This window comes from Diorhabda sublineata, chromosome 1 (assembly GCF_026230105.1).
Source record: "Diorhabda sublineata isolate icDioSubl1.1 chromosome 1, icDioSubl1.1, whole genome shotgun sequence".
NCBI classification, from domain to species: Eukaryota; Metazoa; Arthropoda; class Insecta; order Coleoptera; family Chrysomelidae; genus Diorhabda; species Diorhabda sublineata.
Window position 1 is genome coordinate 2,406,391 of NC_079474.1, and position 12,845 is coordinate 2,419,235.

Consider the following 12,845-nt stretch of genomic DNA (forward strand, 5'->3'; position numbering starts at 1 on the left):
GAACTGCTGAGCTGAAGACCGTCTATACAAAGTAAACCAATTTATTTCTATCCATTCTTACATGCGAGGTTCATTTTTGCCCGAATTATTCCACCTAAACGTTAATTTATCCTTTAAAACGTTAAACTTCCTTGTAAATATACATCGTATTTATATCAATGAATATATTCACACATTACTATTTGAAAATGGATTAAGTAAATGTGAAAACAAAAATCGTATATTATCATAAATATTTATTATGCAATTTAAAAAATATATAAAACTCTATATGTTATCGAGTATATAATCCGAATTATCAACATAAGTGGATTTTAAACCGTAAAATTGATAATATTATTTGATTGTATTGATTTAAATTTGATAACGAAATGAATTAACTTTTGGTGGAAAAAATTAATCCAGGATTAATTTTCGGGATCGGCCGATGTGGCAACGCAGTCTAATGCACTACAAATCTAGAGGGGGAGTGACGTCATAGTGCAAGTCTTCCTCTGGCCCCTCTGTCATCAAACGCAGCTGCGCACCGCAATGCTCCGACCACATTCGAATGCGGCTGCGATAACTTAACTACCTAGTGTGTTCTCAAAATGGCAGACGGGTTGTGTACGGAGGATCCGATCGGAGATGTTATCGAAAAAACTGCTTCGAATGCTAGTGACAATGTCGTATTATGTGAGACAATTGATAGTATGACAGATTCTGCTAGTGAGAAAGTGAAAGACTATTTAGTAGAGAGTGCGAGTGGTGAGATTTTCAATAAATTGTGTACTGGAGATGGAATCAAACACGAAGGGATTCTCGAAGACGATTGTAGGAAAAAGAGATGCGTTGACAGATACGATAGTTCGGAATCCTCTGACAGGTATAAATTTCACTTATCCCACGCGTTATTTCACCGACTTTCATTCAAAATTTATCACTTTAGTTATCTTATAAATTTTGACAGTACGTATATAGCGGAAGTATACACGACGATCGGCCATCGATATCCGACAGTCTACTAATTCGTTGTAGTAACTTTTTCTCATCTTATATATAGTCGCGAAATGAATCAAAACAATTTTTTTTCGAGCTTTCTGTTTATCGCTCTGTAGTAACCTGTTATTAGACAATAAATTCGTGCAAAAAGATAATCTCTCAATGGTGTATGATCTTGGCCTTTACCTTAACCAACAGAAATTGAAAACGACAGTGTACTGGTTTTTTTTTTCAACTTTCACGATTACGATTCGGAATCATGAGTCAATGACATTGTTTTTTACGTCTAGTATGAAATTTTTATTAACGATTATCAAATTTCGTGTATATCTTGTGTAAATATATGTGATGGAACCATTTTATTTAAGAGAATACTAAAGATAGGTTATTAATTTGTTCCGAATTAAAATATATTTCAAATTATAGTTGAATTAATGGCGTCGAAATGGAGGGAAAGGTATTTCTGTCAAAATGTACGTCATTATCTAATGACATATATACGTAACAGTTTTTCAAATAAGTTTTTTTTGTTTTATTATTTCGTATTTTAGTTGCCATTTGTTTTTTTTTAATTTGAATCTCAATGATAAAATTTCAATTTCTTCTTCTTTTAGAAAATAAAAGGTTATAATTATTAATATAATTAATCAATAAGAAATAAGAAAAATTGTTTTAAAATTCAAGTTTAGGAAGTTTTTATGTGATTAAACGTATTAATATAAAAAAATTTGTATATGAAGAGACAAATTGTTGATTAGAGTTTTTTCTATATTGTTGATGGTAAGAAAGAGGCTTGTAAATAATTTTGATGACAGAATCAACCGCCTACTTTACCGCGACCAGCAGGTAATAGAGCAGCTGGTATTTTTTATATTTGTGAATCGGACAACAAAGAACGAATTCTTGTTGTGTGTGTGTGCTTTTTCCCTAATCAGACTTTTACCTGGTTCATGCGATAATAATAAGAGAGACGACAAGGAGGATGCTATTATGAGTTTAAAGGTGACGTAAATTAATATACAAGGGGTGTTTCGATAGTCGAATTATCAACACAAAGAAAATCTTTAAACGACAATTTTTAAAGTAAAAGATTATCGAAATGAACGGACCGAAAAAAAAGAAACTTTCAAATTCTTTTCGTCTACGACGGAGATTGATGGGCCGACTAACTCTTGTAACTCCAGGAGCTCGAAACGAAACCAGCAAACTCGTTTTCAGTTTTTGGAAGGGCAAATAATAAAAAAAAAGAAGAAGAAATGTGTACCTCTTGTCTCGGACGATGGGTGATAGTCAGGAACAATTTACGAATATGAAAGATATACAAGTACCGTTTATCGATGTATACGGGGGCCAAACATGAGATTTATTTGAAAATTATTAAATTTTTTATCTTTTTTCTCATTTTATTCGATTTATAGTATCAAAATAGTTTACTTCTAGCTTTTCTTCACCATTTACAAAGAATCCAAATAATTTTCCATTAGAATTTTGTTTCAGTTGGGATTTTCTCTTTTTATTGTTACTTTTTTCCCTGTAGCGAGTCTTAAACAGATCAGTAGTCCTTAGAGGACAGATCTGGTGAATATAGTGGATGCGTAAAAGAATTTTTCGAATTTGACCTTGATTTTTGACACCAGTATACACTAGAAAATGAAACAGTTAAAATGATATGGGTGCAGGTACAAATTGGCGAGAAGATCATTGTGAAAACACCCGAAGAAAATTAAACAAACTCGTATAGTTAATTTGACACGTTTGTTTTTCATTTTGAAACTGTAACTATACATACTTTTACACATATTACACGCTAGCTAGGCCATTTCGACTTTTATAACTAGTAACGTGACCTTTGTGACTTTCAAATAGAGGTTTGAAATTCTAGTATATGCGTACGTGTTTAGATTCTTATATGTATACTGTTATTATTTCGTAACTCGAGTAAATTCAGTACTTCTGATGCGCTCATATATACAAAATTTCAAAATTCCATTTTACGTATTTTTTTTAATTTCGATAATCATCTGGCAACATCGCAAATATCGTCCCATTAATATTCTTTTGTTCGGATCGTGTAACATTGATACCCAATGACAAAATGCTGTCTGTTAAGTACTCAACCCTTTTTACACCCTCGCTCCAGACCACCGACGTTGATTTTACTAACACAAGGACGGATGCGTATTATGTATATGTATATACGAATGACGTCTCAAATCTCGATATGTGTAATTTTATGTTCCCGTGCCATCTGGCGTTTACAACTGCTTTAATTTGAAAGATAGTTAAAATTAGTATATCAGCGTTAACGAAACAGATGACATCCATTATATTTTACTTATATAACAATTTCTATTCCGTTCGAAAGGAAGAAAACGTGAAGGTTTCTAGAAAACCATAGAAAACGACGTTAGTTAATAAAAAGAACGCTTCTTCTATCTTTGTGGGCGTGGCTTACATATCTGTGTTACCGAAATGTATTAAAGTAGAGAGAGATAGTCTGTCAGTTACGTCACTACAAACTAGATATTTAACCTGTTTATATGTATAAATTCTGACGTTGAAATTGTTTTTCTTTATATTTAACACTACTGCTAAATATTTACACGAATATTCTTCCAAAACGATAAGAGTATTGTTCATGTTTTCTTTTACTTTTCTCCGCCTATGGCCGCTAATAGAAATGGTACGTGCAGATGTCACGTTTCACGGATAAAGATGGAATGATGCTTCGGTCATGCGTATCGAAAAGAGATAAAACTATCAACAAGAATACGTCGAAACTATGAGTTTGCATTAAAAGGTTATTTAATCATAGTATCTTTATAAAATGACGAAAAAAATATATAAAAGGAGAGGGTAATAGATTGTTTGATTATTTGTTTCATCCACAGAAATAAATCATTTTAATCAAGTATCGAATAAAACAACGTTGCCAATTCTCAGATATAAATCTAAATAATATAAAATCTACACTCGTATAACACTGGTGATCACTAAAAGCCATCTAGATAGATCATCATTTAAACTATTAAAATATTTATGGTTCTATCGTAAACTTGACCTTGAATATGAATTACGAACGATTATTATAAATAAACAATATAGATAAAAATTAAGATAGCGCATTGTTACAGAAATTTAAATAAAAGAAGAATTTAATCTTGAAAGTCATTGATAAATTCTAAGCCATTACGTACATTTTATTTCGTGTTTGTATAAACATACACGTTAAATTTGTAAAAAAAAAATTGTCGTCCGCCACTGCGGGCCGCCTAGACAAAGACCCAACCTGTTCTAAAGCCCTGTCGAAAAGCCCCTAGTATCCCATCCTTTTTCCGGTACATCGCCGTGTCGCGTGTTGAAGAGAAACAGACGATACAGCTGTGCGCAAAGCACTAGCGAGGAGAGACCGAAAAAAAAAGAAGAAGAAAACAACACACAAACAAGTTCGAGTTTGGATCGTGCAACTTCAAACGCCGCGTTGCCAAATAAACTACAATTTTAAAATAACAAAATTATACAATTAGAAAGTTTTGGATTTGTAATTATCATAATCTTTTTTTAAAATTAAAATAAAAGTCGTACCAAAGTAAAAACTGTTGTAAATATAAAGTATATTGGTACTGTTCGTGATATTATTACTGTTAATATTTTAGTTAATTATGATAATAATAGAAACTTTGATGATATCGACAACGTTGTATTCCTTTACTGCTGATGGATGCACTGACCGCATAATGTAATGCGATTACGGTGTTGCCAGTTCGTTAGGTGTTAGATGTAACTGTAGTTTAATTTTTACGAAAGACTGGTTCTTGTGAATGGCAACTAATCGTTATTTGAATAATCGAAAGCGAATGTTTCTAAACAAAAGATGCAAAGATTTTTTTCAAAATCAATCTGATATCGAGGACAAATTCCATTTTAATTACAATTCAGATTTTTTTTCCGTAAATCCCTCTGGATCGGAGGGAAATGGCGGGTGTATATGATAATTAAATCCCACAACGCTGCAGGACCTCATCAGTAGTCAGCTTCTCTTCGCTTCCCTTTATATTGGTCATGGAAGGCGGGGAGACATGTGTTACTTGATCCGTTTATCGGGAGATGATTCATTTGCTATTGTCCACGACAGTTCCACCGTACAGTACACACACACACACACACATACACGCACGCACGCACGCTTACTTGATGCACGTCGTGCAGTTGTTTGGAAGCTGAGGGTTGGTTGAGAAAAGTGTCAGTTGGACTATGATTGTTAGTTATATTGAGTCTTCAATTTTTTAAAACATAATTGATAAAACAACTTTTTACGTTATAAAAAAATTCGTATTTTAGATGGTTATTTTGAAAATATTTCGTTCGGTAGTAGTAAATTCGTCTAGATAGCAGGTAGATGACCTGGTAAATTCGACCAGAGTAATTTGGGATGCAATGCAGATTTAAGGGTGTGCTATTTTAAATAAAAAAAATCTTATTTAGTGATGAATAAAATGTGTAATTTATTTAATATTTGTTTCATATAATTGAATTTCGTATGAAATATTTCGTCTAACTGTATTGACCCAAATAATTTTTTTTTCTATGAACACCCAACTTAGTTATATGGACGCAAAGACCTTACTTCATTTAAATGCAAATTGAGGCTGCGAAACGCGTGTTTCTCTTTTGAAAGAGTATAAAGGATTGAACAACAGTACTGTACTCAGTAATTTTATATAAATATAATCTAAAATTTTATTAGATCTAATGAAATAGCTTGTATACGACAATATTTCGAAATAAGTGTTATTCAAAACCAAGTATTATAATTTGTATATTATATATTTAATTTAAAATTATTTGTTTTCACCTACATGAATTGGCTAAGTACAATCCTGCTTTCTTACTGTTTTCCACCCTTCCGTTATATATTTTTTTTAGTTTTTTTTGCGATAATCAAATTGGAAGCTTGCAAAGGGATGTACTGAACAGATTTTCATGAAATAAATGTAATTTTTTTTTTAAATTAAAATGTTTTTTCGGAAATACTACTGTTTTGTTTTAAAATCTGATAATTTTTTAGCGATTTTTAGTAATTTAAAAGTGAAAATAACAAAATCTCGTAATGAAAGCATCTTCAAAAGGTATGTTTTTCAAATTTTGACTAAATACAAGGAATATTAAATTCGATTCAGGTTCTGTGAGAAAAGAACTGAATTCTTACAGGATTTTCATGTTTCTTTGAAGAACAACCCCTTATGCGACACTAATTTTTATAAAATTTTGATTTTACGTTATTCGTAATCGAAATTTTGATGTTTTTCTAAATGCAGGTCCTCTTGGAAGCTTTTGCATCCTTGTAAGTTATGTAGAATACTTAAAAAACTTTGTAATCTACTGGGCAGAGGCCAAATTAGAGAAAGAAGAAGAATAACACCTAAATGACGACATATTATATATAATAAGAGAGTTTTATGAAAATCCTTTCGGCTTATACGAGTACGTCCCACGTGGTATTTTTCGATTTGAATCTGAATAACAAAATTGATATAACACGAGGAAGAAAAAGAAAGACGAAACGTCGTATACATTATTCGCGATCGAGATCTCCATCAGGATGAGAAACAATAGCAACGAATTATTCAAAACAGACTTAATTTTCTTTCATGTCAATCCGGTTTTGAAACAATCAAATGTAAGACTGACCTTTGAAGAAAATATACAATGGGAGTATCATAACTAAGCCAGATTAATTGTACGAGGGATAATTGGAATAATTTTTTGACAGTTTGAGGTATACGTCAAGTTTTGACAGTTTTTGATAAATGACAGTCTTATGTGTACGTCTAATAATGCCCCAACCACAGTTTAACGTAAATTGGTACCTTCTTGTGTTATACTACAGTTTATACAGTTTTCTTTATGAAGAAAAATTGTTAGTTTTTCTCTCAGAGATATACGTCAAGTTTTGACAGTTTTTGATAAATGGCAGTCTTATGTGTACGTCTAATAATGCCCCAACCACAGTTTAACGTAAATTGGTACCTTCTTGTGTTATACTACAGTTTATACAGTTTTCTTTATGAAGAAAAATTGTTAGTTTTGCTCTCAGAGATATACGTCAAGTTTTGACAGTTTTTGATAAATGGCAGTCTTATGTGTACGTCTAATAATGCCCCAACCACAGTTTAACGTAAATTTGTACCTTCTTGTGTTATACTACAGTTTATACAGTTTTCTTTATAAAGAAAAACTGTTAGTTTTGCTCTCAGAGATATACGTCAAGTTTTGACAGTTTTTGATAAATGACAGTCTTATGTGTACGTCTAATAATGCCCCAACCACAGTTTAACGTAAATTTGTACCTTCTTGTGTTATACTACAGTTTATACAGTTTTCTTTATAAAGAAAAACTTTTATTTTTTTCTCAGAGATATACGTCAAGTTTTGACAGTTTTTGATAAATGACAATCTTATGTGTACGTCTAATAATGCCCCAACCACAGTTTAACGTAAATTTGTACCTTCTTGTGTTATACTACAGTTTATACAGTTTTTTTTATAAAGAAAAACTGTTAGTTTTGCTCTCAGAGATATACGTCAAGTTTTGACAGTTTTTGATAAATGACAATCTTATGTGTACGTCTAATAATGCCCCAACCACAGTTTAACGTAAATTTGTACCTTCTTGTGTTATACTACAGTTTATACAGTTTTCTTTATAAAGAAAAACTTTTATTTTTTTCTCAGAGATATACGTCAAGTTTTGACAGTTTTTGATAAATGACAATCTTATGTGTACGTCTAATAATGCCCCAACCACAGTTTAACGTAAATTTGTACCTTCTTGTGTTATACTACAGTTTATACAGTTTTTTTTATAAAGAAAAACTGTTAGTTTTGCTCTCAGAGATATACGTCAAGTTTTGACAGTTTTTGATAAATGACAGTCTTATGTGTACGTCTAATAATGCCCCAACCACAGTTTAACGTAAATTTGTACCTTCTTGTGTTATACTACAGTTTATACAGTTTTCTTTATAAAGAAAAACTTTTATTTTTTTCTCAGAGATATACGTCAAGTTTTGACAGTTTTTGATAAATGACAATCTTATGTGTACGTCTAATAATGCCCCAACCACAGTTTAACGTAAATTTGTACCTTCTTGTGTTATACTACAGTTTATACAGTTTTCTTTATAAAGAAAAACTGTTAGTTTTGCTCTCAGAGATATACGTCAAGTTTTGACAGTTTTTGATAAATGACAGTCTTATGTGTACGTCTAATAATGCCCCAACCACAGTTTAACGTAAATTTGTACCTTCTTGTGTTATACTACAGTTTATACAGTTTTCTTTATAAAGAAAAACTGTTAGTTTTGCTCTCAGAGATATACGTCAAGTTTTGACAGTTTTTGATAAATGACAGTCTTATGTGTACGTCTAATAATGCCCCAACCACAGTTTAACGTAAATTTGTACCTTCTTGTGTTATACTACAGTTTATACAGTTTTCTTTATGAAGAAAAATTGTTAGTTTTGCTCTCAGAGATATACGTCAAGTTTTAACAGTTTTTGATAAATGACAGTCTTATGTGTACGTCTAATAATGCCCCAACCACAGTTTAACGTAAATTTGTACCTTCTTGTGTTATACTACAGTTTATACAGTTTTCTTTATGAAGAAAAATTGTTAGTTTTGCTCTCAGAGATATACGTCAAGTTTTAACAGTTTTTGATAAATGACAGTCTTATGTGTACGTCTAATAATGCCCCAACCACAGTTTAACGTAAATTTGTACCTTCTTGTGTTATACTACAGTTTATACAGTTTTCTTTATGAAGAAAAATTGTTAGTTTTGCTCTCAGAGATATACGTCAAGTTTTAACAGTTTTTGATAAATGACAGTCTTATGTGTACGTCTAATAATGCCCCAACCACAGTTTAACGTAAATTTGTACCTTCTTGTGTTATACTACAGTTTATACAGTTTTCTTTATAAAGAAAAACTGTTAGTTTTGCTCTCAGAGATATACGTCAAGTTTTGACAGTTTTTGATAAATGACAGTCTTATGTGTACGTCTAATAATGCCCCAACCACAGTTTAACGTAAATTTGTACCTTCTTGTGTTATACTACAGTTTATACAGTTTTCTTTATGAAGAAAAATTGTTAGTTTTGCTCTCAGAGATATACGTCAAGTTTTAACAGTTTTTGATAAATGACAGTCTTATGTGTACGTCTAATAATGCCCCAACCACAGTTTAACGTAAATTTGTACCTTCTTGTGTTATACTACAGTTTATACAGTTTTCTTTATGAAGAAAAATTGTTAGTTTTGCTCTCAGAGATATACGTCAAGTTTTAACAGTTTTTGATAAATGACAGTCTTATGTGTACGTCTAATAATGCCCCAACCACAGTTTAACGTAAATTTGTACCTTCTTGTGTTATACTACAGTTTATACAGTTTTCTTTATGAAGAAAAATTGTTAGTTTTGCTCTCAGAGATATACGTCAAGTTTTAACAGTTTTTGATAAATGACAGTCTTATGTGTACGTCTAATAATGCCCCAACCACAGTTTAACGTAAATTTGTACCTTCTTGTGTTATACTACAGTTTATACAGTTTTCTTTATGAAGAAAAATTGTTAGTTTTGCTCTCAGAGATATACGTCAAGTTTTAACAGTTTTTGATAAATGACAGTCTTATGTGTACGTCTAATAATGCCCCAACCACAGTTTAACGTAAATTTGTACCTTCTTGTGTTATACTACAGTTTATACAGTTTTCTTTATAAAGAAAAACTTTTATTTTTTTCTCAGAGATATACGTCAAGTTTTGACAGTTTTTGATAAATGACAATCTTATGTGTACGTCTAATAATGCCCCAACCACAGTTTAACGTAAATTGGTACCTTCTTGTGTTATACTACAGTTTATACAGTTTTTTTTATAAAGAAAAACTGTTAGTTTTGCTCTCAGAGATATACGTCAAGTTTTGACAGTTTTTGATAAATGACAATCTTATGTGTACGTCTAATAATGCCCCAACCACAGTTTAACGTAAATTTGTACCTTCTTGTGTTATACTACAGTTTATACAGTTTTCTTTATAAAGAAAAACTGTTAGTTTTGCTCTCAGAGATATACGTCAAGTTTTGACAGTTTTTGATAAATGACAGTCTTATGTGTACGTCTAATAATGCCCCAACCACAGTTTAACGTAAATTTGTACCTTCTTGTGTTATACTACAGTTTATACAGTTTTCTTTATAAAGAAAAACTGTTAGTTTTGCTCTCAGAGATATACGTCAAGTTTTAACAGGTTTCGTATAATTATATCACGATATGGATGTCAAATCGTGCCAAATAGGTGTCAAATTTTTATTTACTTATTATTACTTATTTTTATTTACCAAAATTCTGTTGTTTTCGATAGCTTTCTCAAAGTTGAAATTCATTTGAGTATCATTTTACAAGGATAGTTTTCTACGATGAAAATATAGGTCAGGATTACGAGGATGTTTCCAGAATTACCAGAAAAACATAAAAATTTAGGAGAAAAATATATTTATTTTTCAACGTAATCTCCTTTTAGGTCCATAAACTTTTCCCAGCGATGTTCAATAAGTTCGATACCCTTTTTAATAGAATAAAATAGAAAATAATCAGTGGGGACTAAATCTGGCGAATAGGGAGTATGAGGTAGCAATTCAAACGTTAATTCCTCAATTTCGGGCATTGCAATAACGGAAGTGTCAGCTGGTGCTTTATCTTGATGAAACAACACTTTCTTCTTAGCCAAATGCGGCTGTTTTTGCTTGATTTCTTGGCTTTTCACTATTGATGGCTGCCAAACAAATACTAAACAACGTGGCGTCTTCAAATGTGTACTTTCTAATTCAGTGGCAATTTTCAAGCATCATCAGGTCAGACCAGGTACTTTTGGGTCCATCTTCGTATCATATTAAGACGCCCAAATTGAGCTTTTCCAAATTAAATTCAATATATATGTCAAATTTGACAAATATGAAATGTGCTAGTTGAATTTTACTTTCAAATATTAGAATTTTGTTTACAAAACAAAGTCCTTGATTGGTTCTTAACGGTTTTATTTAAAAACAACGTCAAATTTTGACAGATTATTCTCGATTTGGGTATAAAATTTTGACAGCACAATCCAAATTGTGTAATTATTCGAAACATTCGTAATTTTTTTTGACAGTTTTCATAGTAAACAACAAAATTTTAATGTTATGATAAATTCCGTTTCAAACTTTCTCGAAAAAGGCCCTAAATAATAATATATTGCCATAAATTTTGACACTACACCTAAAAAACAATCAATTCGTTAAATTATCCTTTGTTTTTGACATATTTTGATATTTTTCATTAATAACACTGCGCCTAATTTCATTCATCTAATAAAAAGTTGTTTTTCAATAGTACGAATTTAGTTACGAGGTGTGATCGAAAGATACCCTCAAATATGAATCCGTTTCTGACCTTTTTTAAAAAGAATCTTATTCTGGCGTAATTATTCCTTTTTTATATGTTAAATTGTAACAATTATTATCGTGAATAATAACCTCATTTCACTACAAATTAATTTAACCTTTCACAAACATCGAAATTATATATTGTACCTCGTATATTATCCCCTTCATTATTTACGATTTAGTATTTGACGTAACGCTTCAACGACCCTTTTTGATATTAGATATGATAAGAGCCTATCAACAAATGGTCGAATCAAGCTGACACCCCTTTTTTTAGGGCTTCAAATAGACCCATTCGACTTCTAATTTCATTTACATACGTGGAAGAAGAAGAAAAAGCAACAATCATTATATATAACATCTTGGGACGATTTTTTAGTCGTGTAAATTTATTTGACATCTTTTGTCATGTTTACCAATATTAATTTAGAAAATCGATTTGTTCTTTACAAGATATTCATGAAAATTACAATGGAAAATCTTTTTTTTCCTTCTCAAGACCACTAAAGTCCATCACTCCTTAACACTAAGTCGTTGTATCTATAACAACAAATAAAAGGGCTTTGGTTAGTCAAAAATTGGGTTCTTTAGGTATTAGGAGAAATGCTCATAGTGATTTATGAAACAAAGAAGATAAAATGTTGAGGTTGTCCAATGTTCTGAGCAAACAGACCTACAGAATGAAAACATTGGAAAAAATCGTATTGGTTCATACTAGAACGGCGAATTCGGTTGCTTTCCATTCTGATTTCAGTACCTCGGCAATGATTTAGTGGATAGATTCGTCTCCTGTACTGGAAGGATCAAGATATCCTTCCAGTAATCCTCCAACCAACGCCAGGCTCATTGATACTAGTTCAAACCTAAAAATTTACTATTTGCCAGACTTATCACTTCCATAAATTTATTGGTTCATACTAGAACAGCGAATTCGGTTGCTTTCCATTCTGATTTCAGTACCTCGGCAATGATTTAGTGGATAGATTCGTCTTCTGTACTGGAAGGATCAAGATATCCTTCCAGTAATCCTCCAACCAACGCCAGGCTCATTGATACTAGTTCAAATCTAAAAATTTAGTATTTGCCAGACTTATCACTTCCATAAATTTATCGGTTCATACTAGAACAGCGAATTCGGTTGCTTTCCGGTCTGATTTCAGTACCTCGGCAATGATTTGATAGATAGATTCGTTTCCTGTACTGGAAGGATCAAGATATCCTTCTAGTAATCCTCCAACAAACGCCAGACTCATTGATACTAGTTCAAATCTAAAAATTTACTATTTGCCAGACTTATCACTTCCGTCAACATCTGCAAATCTTGAATTGAAGATATGGATACACGTAATTGAGTGCAAACACTTAATTCTGGAT

At 31.6% G+C, this 12,845-nt stretch overlaps 1 protein-coding gene across 1 annotated transcript in view; it reads left to right on the top strand.

Moving 5' to 3' along the window:
• The first annotated feature begins 511 nt into the window (after positions 1 to 511).
• Positions 512 to 12,845, top strand: part of LOC130444245 (uncharacterized) — a 131,771-nt gene continuing 119,437 nt past the window's right edge. Inside the window, exon 1 of the mRNA XM_056779312.1 lies at positions 512 to 865. Within this exon, the coding sequence (XP_056635290.1) occupies positions 591 to 865 (275 nt within the window). The 5' untranslated portion in view covers positions 512 to 590. The remainder of the gene's footprint in view (positions 866 to 12,845) is intronic.